General features: G+C 39.3%; 2 protein-coding genes across 7 annotated transcripts in view; one reads left to right on the top strand and one right to left on the bottom strand.

Moving 5' to 3' along the window:
- Positions 1-6971, top strand: part of OstDelta (oligosaccharide transferase delta subunit) — a 29449-nt gene extending 22478 nt beyond the window's left edge. The window contains exons 15-16 of one of the 3 annotated variants that reach the window (XM_070104573.1): positions 1318-1396; positions 6486-6971. In XM_070104573.1, the coding sequence (XP_069960674.1) occupies positions 1318-1390 (73 nt within the window). In that variant the 3' untranslated portion in view covers positions 1391-1396; positions 6486-6971. Of the gene's footprint in view, positions 1-1317; positions 1418-6485 lie in introns of all 3 variants that reach the window. The other 2 variants (XM_070104571.1, XM_070104574.1) reach the window with 2 other exon arrangements.
- Positions 6372-19066, bottom strand: part of Pyroxd1 (pyridine nucleotide-disulfide oxidoreductase domain 1) — a 30418-nt gene continuing 17723 nt past the window's right edge. For 3 of the 4 annotated variants that reach the window (XM_070104575.1, XM_070104576.1, XM_070104577.1), the window contains one exon: positions 6372-8318. In XM_070104575.1, the coding sequence (XP_069960676.1) occupies positions 8143-8318 (176 nt within the window). In that variant the 3' untranslated portion in view covers positions 6372-8142. The remainder of the gene's footprint in view (positions 8319-19066) is intronic. The other variant, XR_011394645.1, reaches the window with a different exon arrangement.

Below are 19066 nucleotides of genomic sequence, written 5' to 3'. Positions count from 1 at the left end.
GAGTTGGTGGAGGAGGACAATGAAGAACTAACCACTGATGAGCTGCAAGATCATCTTCAACAGTAAGAGGCCACACCTGAGGAAACTGCTTTGGAGGAGGGGAGAGAGAAATTGAAGAAGTTGCCTAGTTCAAAGATTAAGGAAATGTGTGCAATGTGGCTTAAAGTGCAAACCTTTTTTGATGAAAATCACCCTCACACAGCTATTGCAAGCCATGCTGGTGACTATTACACTGGCAATGTTGTGAAACACTTTAGGATAAAGGAACGAGAGGTACAGGCCTCTATGGACAGATATGTTGTGCGACAGAAGTCCAGTGACTCTGAAGCTGGTCCTAGTGGCATTAAAAGAACAAGGGAAGTAACCCCAGAAAAAGACTTGCTGCCTCAAGTGCTAATGGAAGGGGATTTCCCTTCTAAACACTAACAAGATCAACGGTCTCCCCTCCTCCCATCCCATCAATCATCACCAGATCTTCAATAAAGGTAAGTGTCATGTAACTGTGCATGTCTTCTTCAGTTTGTGTGTATTAAAATTAATATTTCATGTGGTAAATTTTTTTTTTTTTTCAATACTTTGGGGTGTCTTGCACGGATTAATTTGATTTCCATTATTTCTTATGGGGAAAATTAACTTTACTAACGATTATTTTGATTAACGATGAGCTCTCAGGAACGGATTAATATCGCTGGTTGAGGGTCCACTGTATATATTTATGACTCCAGTGGGTTTAATGCTTTCCCCTGAATTGTTCCATCTTGCTGTAAGAGTCAAGTTTGCTCTTAGCAGATGGAGGATCGAGCCTCCACTGGTCCTTGTGGTGTGCTGTTCCTTGTTGACCGAGCAGCGAGTCAGGACCAGCAGCACACACGAGCACCAGGGTAGGAGCCTACACTCCAAAATTATATTTTTAAAAGCAAACAAGGGTGTACAAGTACATCAAAAACTGTTTTATAAAGGGTTTATTATATGCAGTTTTGATGATGATTTTCCCTTATTGAATGCTTGTAGTGAATTTACTTAATATTAAAACTAAATTCCTATCATGTATTTTTATTAATTTCATTTTTGTTTTATTCATTGAGCTATATGATGCAGTATATCCTGTATTAATAGATTAATTTTTTCTCATGTCAGTAAATGTTGTGTATAGTTTCTTGCATCCCTGTTTATTAGTCTTGATGGTAGTTATCACATGTGCTTTTTCTGCTTTATGACCCTAAAGGGTTTAGTGCATTTTCATATATAGAATAAATACAATTGATTGCTTTCTTCCAAGAAGGGTAATAGTTAGCCTTTTCTCTGGGTGCCTTGCAGGCAGGAGGTGAAGATGGTGTATGGGCCCTACTACAATAAGTCTTACAGGTTTTCCCAGCAACAGCAGAATTAACTTGGAGTAAGGGGGTTGTTAATTAAGGTACTGATTGCCTGCTGCTGCACTTCTTCCTAACTTGTAATTACTAAACAAGTCCTTAGATATTTAATGCTGAATGGTTGCTTTGTAGTTTTTTCTGTACTGTGCAGATTATACTTCCCTAACAACACAATGCACTGCATACTAACTCGTTTCTTAAAACCATGTACTACAGTTGTATCCCAGAATTTACAAGTTTTTATTGTTTTCACTGAAGTCTCTCACTTGAATAGCTTAGATTATTCTACTTTGCAGTACCCATTGTTTATTTGGCACTTTACCTCTGCAGTCAAAACCAACCATAGGATTTCACTCAAAATGTGGCTACTAGCATTCCTGTGACCAAGTCTTTTATATATGTAGACATTTTTTTTTCTCATTGTCAATAATAATGAGGTTAGAGTAATATTTAGAGAGAGAGAGATAGCCTTTGAAGATAAATTAAGATTAAATCTGAAACAAAATTTAATATATAGTTACAGTTTAACAGTATTCACAGATTCTGAATTCAGAGACCTTTTGGATCCTAACCTCTTGAATTTGGGAATTTGACTGTTCAGTACTGGGACAATTTCCACTGACTATACTGTAAAGTAATTGGAGATTCATTCTTTGAAATAAAAAATATTATATAGACTGTCAATTTTATAGCTAATGAATGTGGAGGCACTTGACGTACAATCGCGTGTTTTGCTTTTTATCCTCAGCTACCCTAAATAAGCTCTTCAAATATTGTCTTTTATGCATTGATCATTTTTTTGTGACTTAACTGGTTAAACAGTTATTTTCTTTTACACCTCTGAGTTTTGCACCAAAACTAATTTAGCAAACTAACCCAACTTCTGCTAAAATTATCATATAATTAATTCTACCCAGCGTATTGTAGGTCAGACTATATTAATTTTATAATGTTCAAACTGGCATGATATTCTAAGGCATTGACACTGCTACAATCCTTGTCTTCCTTCAGTGGAATTTTTTATTGGACTCTTGTACTATTATTGGAGTATTTATGCAAATTATTATCTGAACTTTCACCACAGCTCTTGCTGCTCAAAATTAAGACAAGCTAAAGATTGTCTTCAAGAATATTCTCAATGAATTTATTGTACAAGTCCCATACTTTACACATGTTATTCAATTGATTTTGTATTTTTTCGTCACCTCGTTCCATCTCTGGATATTAACCGTATCATTTATGATTAAACATTCCTGTATCATTTACACTCATTCACCCACTCTAGCTGTATTTATACAGTGGACCCCCGGTTAACGATATTTTTTCACTCAAGAAGTATGTTCAGGTGCCAGTACTGACCGAATTTGTTCCCATAAGGAATATTGTGAAGTAGATTAGTCCATTTCAGACCCCTAAACATACACATACAAACGCACTTACATAAATACACTTACATAATTGGTCGCATTCGGAGGTGATCGTTATGCGGGGGTCCACTGTACAACTATAAAATATATTGGTGATTGGTAGTGTGAAAAAAGTTATTAAACAAGATTTATGTAGTGAAGTTATGATCTTCACTGTGGTGCATTTAGCATGTTTGTGGTGTTATGGGCCAGTGCAGTAGTGTTGTAAAGAATTCTGCTGCTCAGTTTGTGGAAGGAATACACATGAAACCTGCTTCCCCATGCCTTAGAAATGATAAATGATGGTGGCAGTAGCTGATACTGCCTATCATATGTTTATACAGGGCCACATTAACCCTCTCTACATACCTGTATATCAATAAGGAACAGCAATCAGACCTGAAGGTAAGATCAGTTAGTTTCTTTTGACCTTGTAGCTTTTTTTTTTAATAGCTCCAAGGAGCATAACCCTATTTTTTTCCATATCTGTATGCATTTTAGTCCACTTAACGTGATTTCAGGTAACGGAACCATTGTATTAGTCAGAAGCCTGCTGTATTTCCTTATCAATTTAGGAAGTGTGATTTAAGACTTGGCTGCAGGGGGGCAATGATTTCCAGAATCTTTTCTTTCTTTCAACACACCAGCCGTATCCCACCGAGGCGGGGTGGCCCAAAAGGAAAAACGAAAGTTTCTCCTTTCACATTTAGTAATATATACAGGAGAAGAGGTTACTAGCCCCTTGTTCCCAGCATTTTAGTCGCCTCTTACAACACGCATGGCTTACAGAGAAAGAATTCTGTTCCAATTCCTCATGGAGATAATAGGAAATAAACAAGAATAAGAACTAGAAAGAAAATAGAAGAAAACCCAGAGGGGTGTGTATATATATGCTTGTACATGTATGTGTAGTGTGACCTAAGTGTAAGTAGAAGTAGCAAGACGTACCTGAAATCTTGCATGTTTATGAGACAGAAAAAAGGACACCAGCAATCCTACCATCATGTAAAACAATTACAGACTTTCGTTTTACACTCACTTGGCAGGACGGTAGTACCTCCCTGGGCGGTTGCTGTCTACCAACCTACTACCTAGAATTTCCAGAATCATTAACAAATATTAACATAAATTGATCCATGTAGGTCATTGGCATTTTGTTTATCCTTTGCTCTTCTTGGTAGAGGATGCAACAGAGAAGTCTTCAGGCAGTTTTATCAAAATATAATCTAGCATGTCCTATTCCTTTTCTGGATATAAGTACAGGCTGGATGCAAGTAGTGTGTGTGTGTGTCTCTTTGATTAGTGGACTGAGACTTGAGCAGTCACCACCACTCTTTGCTCTGAATAATGTACCACTTGAGCCTCGATATCTGCAGAAAAATTCTCTTCTACTTTTAGTAATCTACCACCACCTCCATACATTTGCAACATCTGCCACACTGCATTCCTATCCACCCCCATATGCCATTTCCAAAAATAAAAAAAATGCACAATACCGTGACTGGAACAATACATAAATAACCCCCACATAGGAGAGAGGAGCTTACGATGACATTTTGGTCGCCATTTCCAAGTCCACAAATGCAACAAAAAGTTCCTTAACTTTAAGTATTTGTCACATTCGGTCTTGCCTGTAACACTTTCGATATATAATAATTTTACCATACACTGTACTTGATATACTTGAATTTATTCCCCTATAATTCTTGCATTCAAACTTATCCTCCTTTTTCCCTTGTTTAAAGGAACTATACATGCTCTCTGCCAACTTTCCTTCTTGTATAAAACTCACCAGCCACTCCAAACCTATATCACTACCTGCTTTTAACATCTGTCCCAGCTGCTGTATCCCCTTCTCCCCCATTCATTTTGCCCACTGCCTAGTTCACTTTCCCCACATTGTGTGACACTTTCTCCCTCCTCCAAGATGTTATTCCTTCTTGCCCAATGCATAAAATTACTGCCTCCCTTTCTTCACCAACATTAAAACAACTCCTGAAAATATCCTTTCAATTATACCAATGTATCCACCTCCCCTCTTATCATTTTTAAACTTCCAAATTTTTTGACTCCAGGCTTTACCAACTTTTCACTCTTCCCTCCAATATTGAATCTTGTTCTCAGTAAAATGAGGTAAGGTCTCATCCATTTTCTCACTAGCTTTCCTGTATTCCATCACCAATTTCTAACCCCTTTTCCTCCACATTTAAAAATTGGTAAAAAGAGTTAAATAGCAAATATATGCTGTATGGTCTAAATTTTCAGTAATTTTTAAAAACTAAAGCATTTTTTCAAGCTATCTATTTTACATGAAAAGTTCTTCAAATATATAATAGTGGGTCTCTGAATACTCTCCAGGATTGTCTATATTGTACTTTCAATATATCACACAAATGAACCTACTTTCTAAGACTTACAACACACAAGTGGGATATGGAAGATGCAATATTAGTAGTGTTCGTTGCCTCTGTGTGACGTCTCTATCACTGCTGTTGAAATTCTTTCATCTTCTGGTTTTGCCAACTCAGGTAATCAATATATACTATGACTTATAATTATCTGTTGCAAGTTCTTTAACTTGTATATATTTGTTCGGCCCTTGTGGTTTAGCACTTCTTTTTTATTATAATAATATGTTCAATAAATATCCTAAAGGGATGAAAAATTCTGTTTATTTTTGGCTTTGGATCTGATCTATAAGTCAATTTGCATGAATCTTATGCTTTTTACAAGCATTTCTTAATCTAATAAATTCAGCTGTAGCTTTTTATAAAAGCTTTAGCTTTTTTTTCTGTACATTTTAAATTTTGTTAGATTTTCTGGTCATTTTGCTCTTATAACTAGAAGGATATAATGTATGTAAATTGGGTTAATTGTGAATCTAAAATATAGGTAATCTCATACCTACATCATAAAGAATAAAATATGGTGCATAGTCTTTCATACTGGTTAATTAATGTGAGAATTTGTTGCATATTGTGTCTCGGATGGTTGCATCCCAAGTGGAATAGTCATTATTTTTGCTGAACTGTGTATAAGTAAATAATACACTTGTGCAATATTAGAACTGTGAATTGAACAGAGCACCTAGGAGCAAAATGGTTAATAAAATGCTCTAGTATGGCACAGGTGCTCTGTTTACTATGCTGGTATACATTCTAGGCTCCTGTAAACTTTTTGAGTCAAATGGGATTAGTGCTTGTTTATAAGGCAATTAATAATTATGGTTGTAATACGTCAAATAGTGTCAACCTGTCCTCTTAATGCTAATGTTAAGTTTTTTAATTTATAGTACAGTTTTTGCTTATTACTCTGCATATGCTATTTAGGCTAGGTTAATATCAATCAGATTTAACCAGTTATAAATACAATAATGCATGAAGGGAAGTGCTTAGGAAGCATGACAATAAAAAACCTACCATCTCAAGTTAGTAATAAGTGTTTTTCAAGAATGTACCCATGTTAAAAAGATAAATGTTGGTGTCTTACATGGTAAACCCCATAGTTATGCACAATATTATGGGCAATAACAACTTCTTTGCTTAGGAGGATGGGTTGAATACCATATACATTATTAATGAAAGTGGCAATACAGTTGATGATATTCACTTTATTTTTGTCTAACTCTAGCTGTATAGTCCTTGTGGCTTAGCGCTTCTTTTTTGATTATAATAATTTGTCTAACTCTCGTTAATATTTTTTCCAGGAATGCCTAAGGTGAGGCAGACATAGTGCAATGTGTCCACAGTTTAACCATCACAACTGCACAAGTCCAGACATCAATCCTACATCTGTGAAATATACTTAATTTGGTTTTCATAACTTGCAGAATATTTATTATTCTTCATAAGGTATATTTGCAGCAGTAAAAATTATAGACTTGAAGGGAAAAATGTGACAATTTATAATATACATTACTGGATTTAAAATTCTCTTGCCATTGCATTAACTTAAGGATTATGGTGATCTGGTGAACATTTGCTTGTTTATTTACCTGAATGTGTGTATAGTTAATGAATGACCAAGTTTGATAGGATGCACGATGTATGGATGGACAGTAAAGGTGGTAGATTTATTTCTATGGTTGTCATATTTGAAAGTTTCATTCCACAAATTTTGGGTGTTTTAGAGTCATGCTTGTTAGTGTGATGCATTGTAGGAGTGAAGAAGTGATATAAAGCCACAAATGTTTTGTTGCCTTTTATTCTTCCTAAATTTACTAGTTATTTAATTCCAGGGGATTTTGATGCTGATTAGGGGGGCATTTGCTCCAAGGAGTTGGAACCATGCTCTTCTGATTACCTCCCAGGCAAAGGGGGGGAAAAAAGGGCATTTGCTAAGTCTAGTGGTCATAGCTGATGAAGCAAATTTTTGTCCCTGAAGAAAGGAAATAGTATCAGCAGCAAAAGTAGGAAGGGCTATCAGAAAGGAAGAGTTGGTTAAGCAATCATATGGTCATGGCTAAACCCACAGGGGTCATATAGTGCTTGGCACTGGGAGGTAATCAGGTTTGATTAAAGGAAAGGGAAGGATAACTCCAATTCCTTTATATCGAGAGCACCACAACAGTACTGAAGTACCTTCTTACCCAGCTTGAAAGGTCTGGTCTCCTCAAGGGAGTTCCTTGATGCTGGTGAAGGGCTCTTGATCTAGGGAATTGGATTTGTGCTCTGGTTCCCTGAATTAAGCCTGAATACCTTCCATCCCCTCCCCCACATGTGCTGTATAATCCTATGGGTTTAGCATTACCCCATGATTATAATAATAATGAAGGGTCTCGTTCACTATCTTGCCTGAAGTGGGCAGACATTACAGTTGAAATGACCTTCTGAACCACAACTCACTCCATAATGAAGCCACTGGAGTATTACACATTTATGCCTATTTTACAAATATTTGATCAAGATTGCATTTAATTTAAAGAAAAGTGCCTTGATAGTGATGAAGGGCTCCTATTATTATTATAATAAAAAAGAAGCACTAAGCCACAAGGGCTATACAGAGAAGGGCTCCTAACAGTGCTGTATGGCCCTTGTGGGTTTAGTGCTTTTTGATAAATCAATAGATGTGAGAGAGATGGAGTTGGGGTATGATGTTGAGTGACGGACATTGGCTGAACCATTTGCCTCCTATTTGAATGCTGTATAGTCCTTGTGGCTTAGCGCTTCTTTTTTGATTATAATAATAATAATGCCTCCTATTTGCCCCAGATGCTGTGCAACCTCTATGGATGTAGCAACTCCCCATTAATAAAAGCTATACAGCATGGAACCTCATCATAAAATTAATTAAATCATTTGAAAAATATAAGTGACTATTAATCTCTAATGATAAATGGATTTAAAATATTATTGGATTTGGTATTAGTCAAAGTAATCCTCAATGTCAACATCTGGGTTAAGTAAGTCTTCGCCATACTCTGAGAGATCCATCTGGTTGAGAATAAGATTTTCAAAGGTTTCTTCCATGTCGGTCTCGCCAATTAACACTGCTCCTTGCATGCGACCATCTACCATAACACACTTTATGTATTCCAGTCCTGAAAAATGATAAACAGTATTTATCTTGATGAAGTAAATTATTATAAGCCATTCCTTACAAGCCACTTCAGTAGAGGTGTCATTGTTCAGTCAAAGGTATGAATACTGTTTTTGTTTTCAAATTTATACATGACTAGAGAAGCCTTTAACAAATAACTGTCTGATTTTTTTTTTTTTTTTTTTTTTTTTTTTAACAAGTCGGCCTTCTCCCACTGAGGCAGGGTGACCCAAAAAGAAAATATTTTCATCATTATTCAACACTTTCACCTCACTCACACAATCACTGTTTTTGCAGAGATGCTCAGAATACAACAGTTTAGAAGTATATACGTATAAAGATACACAACACATCCCTCCAAACTGCCAATAATAAATAGGTTAAACTGTACTGTATTACTTTATTTCTTGTCTTGTGTAATTATGAGCCTTATGACCTAATATATTTATACCCTAAGAAGAAAACACTAAAATACTGATAATCAGTTATATCAAATACAAACTGTACCAAAGGTGGGGCTTGAACCCGTGGTCAGTGTCATAAAACTCCAAACCTATTTGCCATCCACTGGGCCAGCTGGCTACAATAAGATTCATCCAACTAGGTACATATTTATAAACCACAGGAAGATTAGCATAGGCACCACTGTAACGACAAATGTAATCATATACCAAACACACATGCTACAACTAACCTTGTTGCTCAGCCACGAGTTTGAACATGTAATATAGCAGTGGTACGTGCCACATTATGCCATGAAGACTGCACATGCCTTACTGATACTTTGGGGTCCAGGTGCAAAATGCACACAAGGAGGAATGAAAAGGAAATTCCTATGAAATAATTTTTTTTTCAACAAACCAGCCATATTCCACTGAGGCAGGGTGACCTAAACAGAAAAATGAAAGTTTCTCTTTTTAAATTTGTAATGTATACAGGAGAAGGGGTTACTAGCCCTTTGCTCCCAGCATTTTAGTTGCCCCTTATGACATGCATGACTTGTTGTTAGGTAAGACACATATGCAACAGTTAGGTATCTTTATTATGAAACGTTTCGCCTACACAGTAGGCTTCTTCAGTCAAGTACAGAAAAGTTGATAGAAGCAGAAGATACTTGAAGACGATGTAATCAGTCCATCACCCTTAAAGTTTTGAGGTGGTCAGTCCCTCAGTCTGGAGAAGAGCATTGTTCCATAGTATGAAACAATATGGAGAAGAAGTGACAGGATGGAGCTTTTATAGCGCCAGGAGGTGAGACGTAGGCCACACTGTTGCATATGTGTCTTACCTAACAACCTGTCGGTGTTTTATACCATTTTAATGTTCAATCTGTCAGACACTGCAACACAAGGGTATCTTGGTACAGACCTGCAATCAACTTCGACAACTTCCACTAGTGAGAGGGGCTGGGTTTGAGAGGGACCTAACCTTTCAACATCTGAGTTCTTACCTCTCCTAGTGGCCTACGTCTCACCTCCTGGCGCTATAAAAGCTCCATCCTGTCACTTCTTCTCCATATTGTTTCATACTATGGAACAATGCTCTTCTCCAGACTGAGGGACTGACCACCTCAAAACTTTAAGGGTGATGGACTGATTACATCGTCTTCAAGTATCTTCTGCTTCTATCAACTTTTTTGTACTTGACTGAAGAAGCCTACTATGTAGGCGAAACGTTTCATAATAAAGATACCTAACTGTTGCATATGTGTCTTACCTAACAACCTGTCGGTATTTTATACCATTTTAATGTTCAATCTGTCAGACACTGCAACACAAGGGTATCTTGGTACAGACCTGCAATCAACTTCGACAACTTCCACTAGTGAGAGGGGCTGGGTTTGAGAGGGACCTAACCTTTCAACATCTGAGTTCTTACCTCTCCTAGTGGCCTACGTCTCACCTCCTGGCGCTATAAAAGCTCCATCCTGTCACTTCTTCTCCATATTGTTTCATACTATGGAACAATGCTCTTCTCCAGACTGAGGGACTGACCACCTCAAAACTTTAAGGGTGATGGACTGATTACATCGTCTTCAAGTATCTTCTGCTTCTATCAACTTTTCTGTACTTGACTGAAGAAGCCTACTGTGTAGGCGAAACGTTTCATAATAAAGATACCTAACTGTTGCATATGTGTCTTACCTAACAACCTGTCGGTATTTTATACCATTTTAATGTTCAACATGCATGACTTACAGAGAAAGAATTCTGTTCCACTTCCCCATGGAGATAAGAGGAAATAAAGAGGAACAAGAACTATTAAGAAAACAGAAGAAACCCCAGATGGGTAGACAGCAACCACCCAGGGAGGTACTACCGTCCTGCCAAGTGAGTGTAAAACGAAAGCCTGTAATTGTTTTACATGATGGTAGGATTGCTGATGTCTTTTGTCTGTCTCATAAATATGCAAGATTACAGGTATGTCTTGCTACTTCTACTTACACTTAGGTCACACTACACATACATGTACACATTTATTTATACACACTCATCTGAGTTTTCTTTGATTTTATCTTAATAGTTCTTGGTCTTATTACTTTTCCTTTTATATCCATGGGGAAGTGGAATAAGAATCTTTCCTCCATAAGCCATGCGTGTTGTAAAAGTCAACTAAAATGCCGGGAACAATGGGCTAGTAACCCCTTTTCCTGTAAAGATTACTAAAAAGAATAAGAAGAAGAAAATTGTCAAAGTGGGAAGTCTAAATGTGCGTGGATGTTGTGCAAATGATAAGAAAGAGATGTAAAGTAAAAGGACACAAGTGCAACTAATGTGACATTTTTATTGTGGCAACATTTCGCTCTCCAGGAGCTTTATCAAGCTTGATAAAGCTCCTGGAGAGCGAAACGTTGCCACAATAAAATGTCACATTAGTTGCACTTGTGTCCTTTTACTTTACATATTGTCGGTAATTCTACCAACTTTATTACAAGAAAGAGATGACTGTGGATGTTATGAATGAGAAGAAGCTGGATGTCCTGGCTTTAAGTGAAACAAAGCTGAAGGGGGTGGGAGAGTTTCAATGGAGATGAATAAATGGGATTAGGTCAGGGGTTTCAAATAGAGTTAGAGCTAAAGAAGGAGTAGCAATAATGTTGAAGGATAAGCTATGGCAGGAAAAGAGGGACTATAAATGTATTAATTCAAGGATTATGTGGAGTAAAATAAAGATTGGATGTGAAAAGTGGGTTATAATAAGCGTGTATGCACCTGGAGAAGAGAGAAGTGTAGAGGAGAGAGAGAGAGATTTTGGGAAATGTTGAGTGAATGCGTGGGGAGTTTGGAATCAAGTGTGAGAGTAATGGTGGTTGGGGATTTCAATGCTAAAGTGCGTAAAAATGTTATAGAGGGAGTAGTAGGTAAATTTGGGGTGCCAGGGGTAAATGTAAATGGGGAGCCTTTAATTGAGCTATGTGTAGAAAGAGATTTGGTAATAAGTAATACATATTTTATGAAAAAGAGGATAAATAAATATACAAGGTATGATGTAGCACGTAATGAAAGTAGTTTATTAGATTATGTATTGGTGGATAAAAGGTTGATGGGTAGGCTCCAGGATGTACATGTTTATAGAGGGGCAACTAATATAGTGGATCATTATTTAGTTGTAGCTACAGTTAGAGAAAGAGGTAGATGGGAAAAGAGGAAGGTGGCAACAACAAGTAAGAGGGAGGTGAAAGTGTATAAACTAAGGGAGGAGGAAGTTTGGGTGAGATATAAGCGACTATTGGCAGAAAGGTGGGCTAGTGCAAAGATGAGTAGTGGAGGGGTTGAAGAGGGTTGGAATAGTTTTAAAAATGCAGTATTAGAATGTGGGGCAGAAGTTTGTGGTTATAGGAGGGTGGGGGCAGGAGGAAAGAGGATTGATTGGTGGAATGATGAAGTAGAGGGTGCGATAAAAGAGAAAAAGGTAGCTTATGAGAGGTTTTTACAAAGCAGAAGTGTTATAAGAAGAGCAGAGTATATGGAGAGTAAAAGAAAGGTAAAGAGAGTGGTGAGAGAGTGCAAAAGGAGAGCAGATGATAGAGTGGGAGAGGCACTGTCAAGAAATTTTAATGAAAATAAGAAAAAATTTTGGAGCGAGTTAAACAAGTTAAGAAAGCCTAGGGAAAGTATGGATTTGTAGATGGGGAGATGGAGGTATTAGGTAGATGGCGAGAATATTTTGAGGAACTTTTAAATGTTAAGGAAGAAACAGAGGCAGTAATTTCATGCACTGGTCAGGGAGGTATACCATCTTTTAGGAGTGAAGAAGAGCAGAATGTAAGTGTGGGGGAGGTACGTGAGGCATTACGTAGAATGAAAGGGGGTAAAGCAGCTGGAACTGATGGGATCATGACAGAAATGTTAAAAGCAGGGGGGGATATAGTGTTGGAGTGGTTGGTACTTTTGTTTAATAAATGTATGAAAGAGGGGAAGGTACCTAGGGATTGGCAGAGAGCATGTATAGTCCCTTTATATAAAGGGTAAGGGGACAAAAGAGACTGTAAAAATTATAGGGAATAAGTTTACTGAGTATACCAGGAAAAGTGTACGGTAGGGTTATAATTGAAAGAATTAGAGGTAAGACAGAATGTAGGATTGCGAATGAGCAAGGAGGTTTCAGAGTGGGTAGGGGATGTGTAGATCAAGTGTTTACATTGAAGCATATATGTGAACAGTATTTAGATAAAGGTAGGGAAGTTTTTATTGCATTTATGGATTTAGAAAAGGCATATGATAGAGTGGATAGAGGAGCAATGTGGCAGATGTTGCAAGTATATGGAATAGGTGGTAAGTTATTAAATGCTGTAAAGAGTTTTTATGAGGATAGTGAGGCTCAGGTTAGGGTGTGTAGAAGAGAGGGAGACTACTTCCCTGTAAAAGTAGGTCTTAGACAGGGATGTGTAATGTCACCATGGTTGTTTAATATATTTATAGATGGGGTTGTAAAGGAAGTAAATGCTAGGGTGTTTGGGAGAGGGGTGGGATTAAATTTTGGGGAATCAAATTCAAAATGGGAATTGACACAGTTACCTTTTGCTGATGATACTGTGCTTATGGAAGATTCTAAAGAAAAATTGCAAAGGTTAGTGGATGAGTTTGGGAATGTGTGTAAAGGTAGAAAGTTGAAAGTGAACATAGAAAAGAGTAAGGTGATGAGGGTATCAAATGATTTAGATAAAGAAAAATTGGATATCAAATTGGGGAGGAGGAGTATGGAAGAAGTGAATGTTTTCAGATACTTGGGATTTGACGTGTCGGCGGATGGATTTATGAAGGATGAGGTTAATCAAAGAATTGATGAGAGAAAAAAGGTGAGTGGTGCGCTGAGGTATATGTGGAGTCAAAAAACGTTATCTATGGAGGCAAAGAAGGGAATGTATGAAAGTATAGTAGTACCAACACTTTTATATGGGTGTGAAGCTTGGGTAGTAAATGCAGCAGCGAGGAGACTGTTGGAGGCAGTGGAGATGTCCTGTCTAAGGACAATGTGTGGTGTAAATATTATGCAGAAAATTCGGAGTGTGGAAATTAGGAAAAGGTGTGGAGTTAATAAAAGTATTAGTCAGAGGGCAGAAGAGGGGTTGTTGAGGTGGTTTGGTCATTTAGAGAGAATGGATCAAAGTAGAATGACATGGAAAGCATATAAATCTATAGGGGAAGGAAGGCGGGGTAGGGGTCGTCCTCGAAAGGGTTGGAGAGAGGGGGTAAAGGAGGTTTTGTGGGCGAGGGGCTTGGACTTCCAGCAAGCGTGCATGAGCGTGTTAGATAGGAGTGAATGGAGACGAATGATAATTGGGACCTGACGATCTGGAGTTTACCTGGAGAGAGTTCCGGGGGTCAACGCCCCCGCGGCCCGGTCTGTGACCAGGCCTCCTGGTGGATCAGAGCCTGATCAACCAGGCTGTTGCTGCTGGCTGCACGCAAACCAACGTATGAGCCACAGCCCGGCTGATCCGGAACTGACTTTAGGTGCTTGTCCAGTGCCAGCTTGAAGACTGCCAGGGGTCTGTTGGTAATCCCCCTTATGTGTGCTGGGAGGCAGTTGAACAGTCTCGGGCCCCTGACACTTATTGTATGGTCTCTTAACGTGCTAGTGACACCCCTGCTTTTCATTGGGGGGATGGTGCATCGTCTGCCAAGTCTTTTGCTTTCGTAGTGAGTGATTCTCGTGTGCAAGTTCGGTACTAGTCCCTCTAGGATTTTCCAGGTGTATATAATCATGTATCTCTCCCTCCTGCATTCCAGGGAATACAGGTTTAGGAACCTCAAGCGCTCCCAATAATTGAGGTGTTTTATCTCCGTTATGCGCGCCGTGAAAGTTCTCTGTACATTTTCTAGGTCGGCAATTTCACCTGCCTTGAAAGGTGCTGTTAGTGTGCAGCAATATTCCAGCCTAGATAGAACAAGTGACCTGAAGAGTGTCATCATGGGCTTGGCCTCCCTAGTTTTGAAGGTTCTCATTATCCATCCTGTCATTTTTCTAGCAGATGCGATTGATACAATGTTATGGTCCTTGAAGGTGAGATCCTCCGACATGATCACTCCCAGGTCTTTGACGTTGGTGTTTCGCTCTATTTTGTGGCCAGAATTTGTTTTGTACTCTGATGAAGATTTAATTTCCTCATGTTTACCATATCTGAGTAATTGAAATTTCTCATCGTTGAACTTCATATTGTTTTCTGCAGCCCACTGAAAGATTTGGTTGATGTCCGCCTGGAGCTTTGCAGTGTCTGCAATGGAAGACACTGTCATGCAGATTCGGGTGTCATCTGCAAAGGAAGACACGGTGCTGTGGCTGACATCCTTGTCTATGTCGGATATGAGGATGAGGAACAAGATGGGAGCGAGTACTGTGCCTTGTGGAACAGAGCTTTTCACCGTAGCTGCCTCGGACTTTACTCTGTTGACGACTACTCTCTGTGTTCTGTTAGTGAGGAAATTATAGATCCATCGACCGACTTTTCCTGTTATTCCTTTAGCACGCCATGGTCACACTTGTCGAAGGCTTTTGCAAAGTCTGTATATATTACATCTGCATTCTTTTTGTCTTCTAGTGCATTTAGGACCTTGTCGTAGTGATCCAATAGTTGAGACAGACAAGAGCGACCTGTTCTAAACCCATGTTGCCCTGGGTTGTGTAACTGATGGGTTTCTAGATGGGTGGTGATCTTGCTTCTTAGGACCCTTTCAAAGATTTTTATGATATGGGATGTTAGTGCTATTGGTCTGTAGTTCTTTGCTGTTGCTTTACTGCCCCCTTTGTGGAGTGGGGCTATGTCTGTTGTTTTTAGTAACTGTGGGACGACCCCCGTGTCCATGCTCCCTCTCCATAGGATGGAAAAGGCTCGTGATAGGGGCTTCTTGCAGTTCTTGATGAACACAGAGTTCCATGAGTCTGGCCCTGGGGCAGAGTGCATGGGCATGTCATTTATCGCCTGTTCGAAGTCATTTGGCGTCAGGATAACATCGGATAGGCTTGTGTTCATCAAATTTTGTGGCTCTCTCATAAAAAATTCATTTTGATCTTCAACTCTCAGTCTGGTTAGCGGCTTGCTAAAAACTGAGTCATATTGGGACTTGAGTAGTTCACTCATTTCCTTGCTGTCATCCGTGTAGGACCCATCTTGTTGAAGTAGGGGCCCAATACTGGACGTTGTTCTCGATTTTGATTTGGCATAGGAGAAGAAATACTTTGGGTTTCTTTCGATTTCATTTATGGCTTTTAGTTCTTCCCGCGATTCCTGACTCCTAAAGGATTCTTTTAGCTTAAGTTCGATGCTTGCTATTTCTCTGACCAGTGTCTCCCTACGCATTTCAGATATATTGACCTCTTTTAGCCGCTCTGTTATTCTTTTCCGTCGCCTGTAAAGGGAGCGCCTGTCTCTTTCTGTTTTACATCTACTCCTCCTTTTTCTTAGAGGAATAAGCCTTGTGCATACATCGAGTGCCACCGAGTTAATCTGTTCTAGGCATAAGTTGGGGTCTGTGCTGCTTAGTATATCTTCCCAGCTTATATCGGTTAGGACTTGGTTTACTTGGTCCCACTTTATGTTTTTGTTATTGAAGTTGAATTTGGTGAATGCTCCCTCGTGACTAATCTCATTATGTTGGTCTGGGGCTCCGCGCATACATGACTGAACCTCAATTATGTTGTGATCTGAGTATATTGTTTTTGATATGGTAACATTTCTTATCAGATCATCATTGTTAGTGAAGATGAGGTCTAGTGTATTCTCCAGTCTAGTAGGCTCTATTATTTGCTGGTTTAAATTGAATTTTGTGCAGAGATTTAAAAGCTCGCGTGAGTGTGAGTTTTCATCAGAGCTGCCTCCTGGTGTTATTACTGCAACAATATTATTTGCTATATTCCTCCATTTTAGGTGCCTTAAGTTGAAATCCCCCAGGAGCAAGATGTTTGGTGCAGGAGCTGGAAGGTTTTCCAGACAGTGGTCAATTTTTAACAGCTGTTCCTTGAATTGCTGGGATGTTGCATCCGGAGGCTTGTAGACTACCACAATGACTAGGTTTTGGTTCTCGACCTTTACTGCTAAAACTTCCACTACATCATTTGAGGCATTTAGCAGTTCTGTGCAAACAAGTGACTCTGCAATGTACAGGCCAACCCCCCCCTTTTGCCTGTTCACTCTGTCACATCTGTATAGGTTGTAACCTGGGATCCATATTTCGTTGTCCAAGTGATCCTTTATGTGGGTCTCAGTGAAAGCCGCGAACATTGCCTTTGCCTCTGCGAGCAGTCCACGGATGAAAGGTATTTTGTTGTTTGTTGCTGGCTTTAGACCCTGTATATTTGCAAAGAAGAATGTTATCGGACTGGTGGTATTGTTGGTACTGGGGGGGGATTTTTTTTCCGGCATTAGTATCTGTATCTGTTGGTTTGGAGTGGAGGCCATCGACTGTGGTTCCACTCCAGGAATGACTGGATTTGGTGTACGATTTCTGCCATTTCCTGCCAGTTTTTTTTCCTTCCTGGCACTAAAAAACCTCTCCTTCTTGAGTGGCTGTGGCTACCCAGGTTTTCCCATGGCCTGGATGTTTTGTATCTTTTTGTCCCCTTTAGATGGTATGCCTGGCAATTTAAGTTATAGCACAGTCTTTCCTGTACTGAAGAGGTACACAGTTCAGGGTGAAAAAGCTTACAGGAAGGGAGTTTGCATTTTCCTGTTGTCATATGGGTATGGCATTTTCTAGGGTGGTCATAGTTGCACGTCCCATCTGTTTTTCCAGATTTCCCATGCCAGCAGATACCGAGTGCATAGTATGTGCACAGGCTTGGTTTCCGTTTGCCTTGGGTTTCTGTGACTGTATTCCCTGTTGGTGCATGTTTCCCTGTCTTACTTCTATCCTCCCTAGCACCAACAATGGAGCTCCCACCAGTTGTTTTTGGTAATATATCCTCACTATTGCTAGTGGAGTCCTCTTGTTTGCTATTTCCTGCGGTATTTCTAATTTGCAATATTGGTTTTATCTTATCTTTGACTACACTTGTTTCCTTACTATGGCTCCTGTCCCCTATGAGGTCATTTATATGTATTCCTTCCTGCATATAATTCCCGACTACCTGGACAAAATCTCCAGCTTCACCATTACTGTCTCCCAGGACAGCATCTCCAGCTTCCCCATTACTGTCTCCCAGGACAGCATCTCCAACTTCACCATTACTGTCTCCCAGGACAGCACCTCCAGCTTCACCATTACTGTCTCCCAGGACAGCACCTCCAGCTTCACCATTACTGTCTCCCAGGACAGCACTATCAGCCCCCCATTTACTGACTACCAGGACATCATCTCCAGCCTTACAGTTTCTGACTACATGGCCAGTATCAAGGGCAGTACCATTCAGCCCAGACTTTTTATGTTCCCATCTGTTGTAGAAAGCTTCCAGGTTTTCTATGAAAGCAGCTTTGATGTTGACCTCTTTTAATACCCTTGTGATTTTAGTCCACAGATTTATCTCATTTGGGCATACCCAAAAACACTTCCCTGTTTTAATACTGCTTGTAGCTAGTTCTTGGATATCTGCACAAGTGGCGTGACACCAATTTCCACAAAAATGACAATTTATGCATGTGGAAGCCTGTTTGTTTGACTGACCACAGACTACACACAGCTTCATAATGATTTGAATGGTTGATTTACTGCAATTCTACTAGCAACCTCTTGAAAATTCTATTAATAACCTGCTAGGTAGTGCACGAAACCGTTTGAAACCAGTCCAGGGTTCGGACCAGTCAAGGGTTCGGACCAGTCAAGGGTTCGGACCAGTCAAGGGTTCGGACCAGTCAAGGGTTCGGACCAGTCAAGGGTTCGGATCTGTTGGAGTGTGAGCAGGGTAATATTTAGTGAAGGGATTCAGGGAAACCGGTTATTTTCATATAGTCGGACTTGAGTCCTGGAAATGGGAAGTACAATGCCTGCACTTTAAAGGAGGGGTTTGGGATATTGGCAGTTTGGAGGGATATGTTGTGTATCTTTATACGTACGTATATGCTTCTAAACTGTTGTATTCTGAGCACCTCTGCAAAAACAGTGATAATGTGTGAGTGTGGTTAAAGTGTTGAATGATGATGAAAGTATTTTCTTTTTGGGGATTTTCTTTCTTTTTTGGGTCACCCTGCCTCGGTGGGAGACGGCCGACTTGTTGAAAAAAAAAAAAAATATATATATATATATATATACGTATTTGGGTCACCCTGCCTCGGTGGGAGACGGCCGACTTGTTGAAAAAAAAAAAATATATATA

This window comes from Cherax quadricarinatus, chromosome 93 (assembly GCF_038502225.1).
Source record: "Cherax quadricarinatus isolate ZL_2023a chromosome 93, ASM3850222v1, whole genome shotgun sequence".
In the NCBI taxonomy this organism is placed as follows: domain Eukaryota; kingdom Metazoa; phylum Arthropoda; class Malacostraca; order Decapoda; family Parastacidae; genus Cherax; species Cherax quadricarinatus.
The sequence above is the reverse complement of the archived record's forward strand: the minus strand, read 5'-3'. Positions and strand labels throughout refer to the sequence as shown.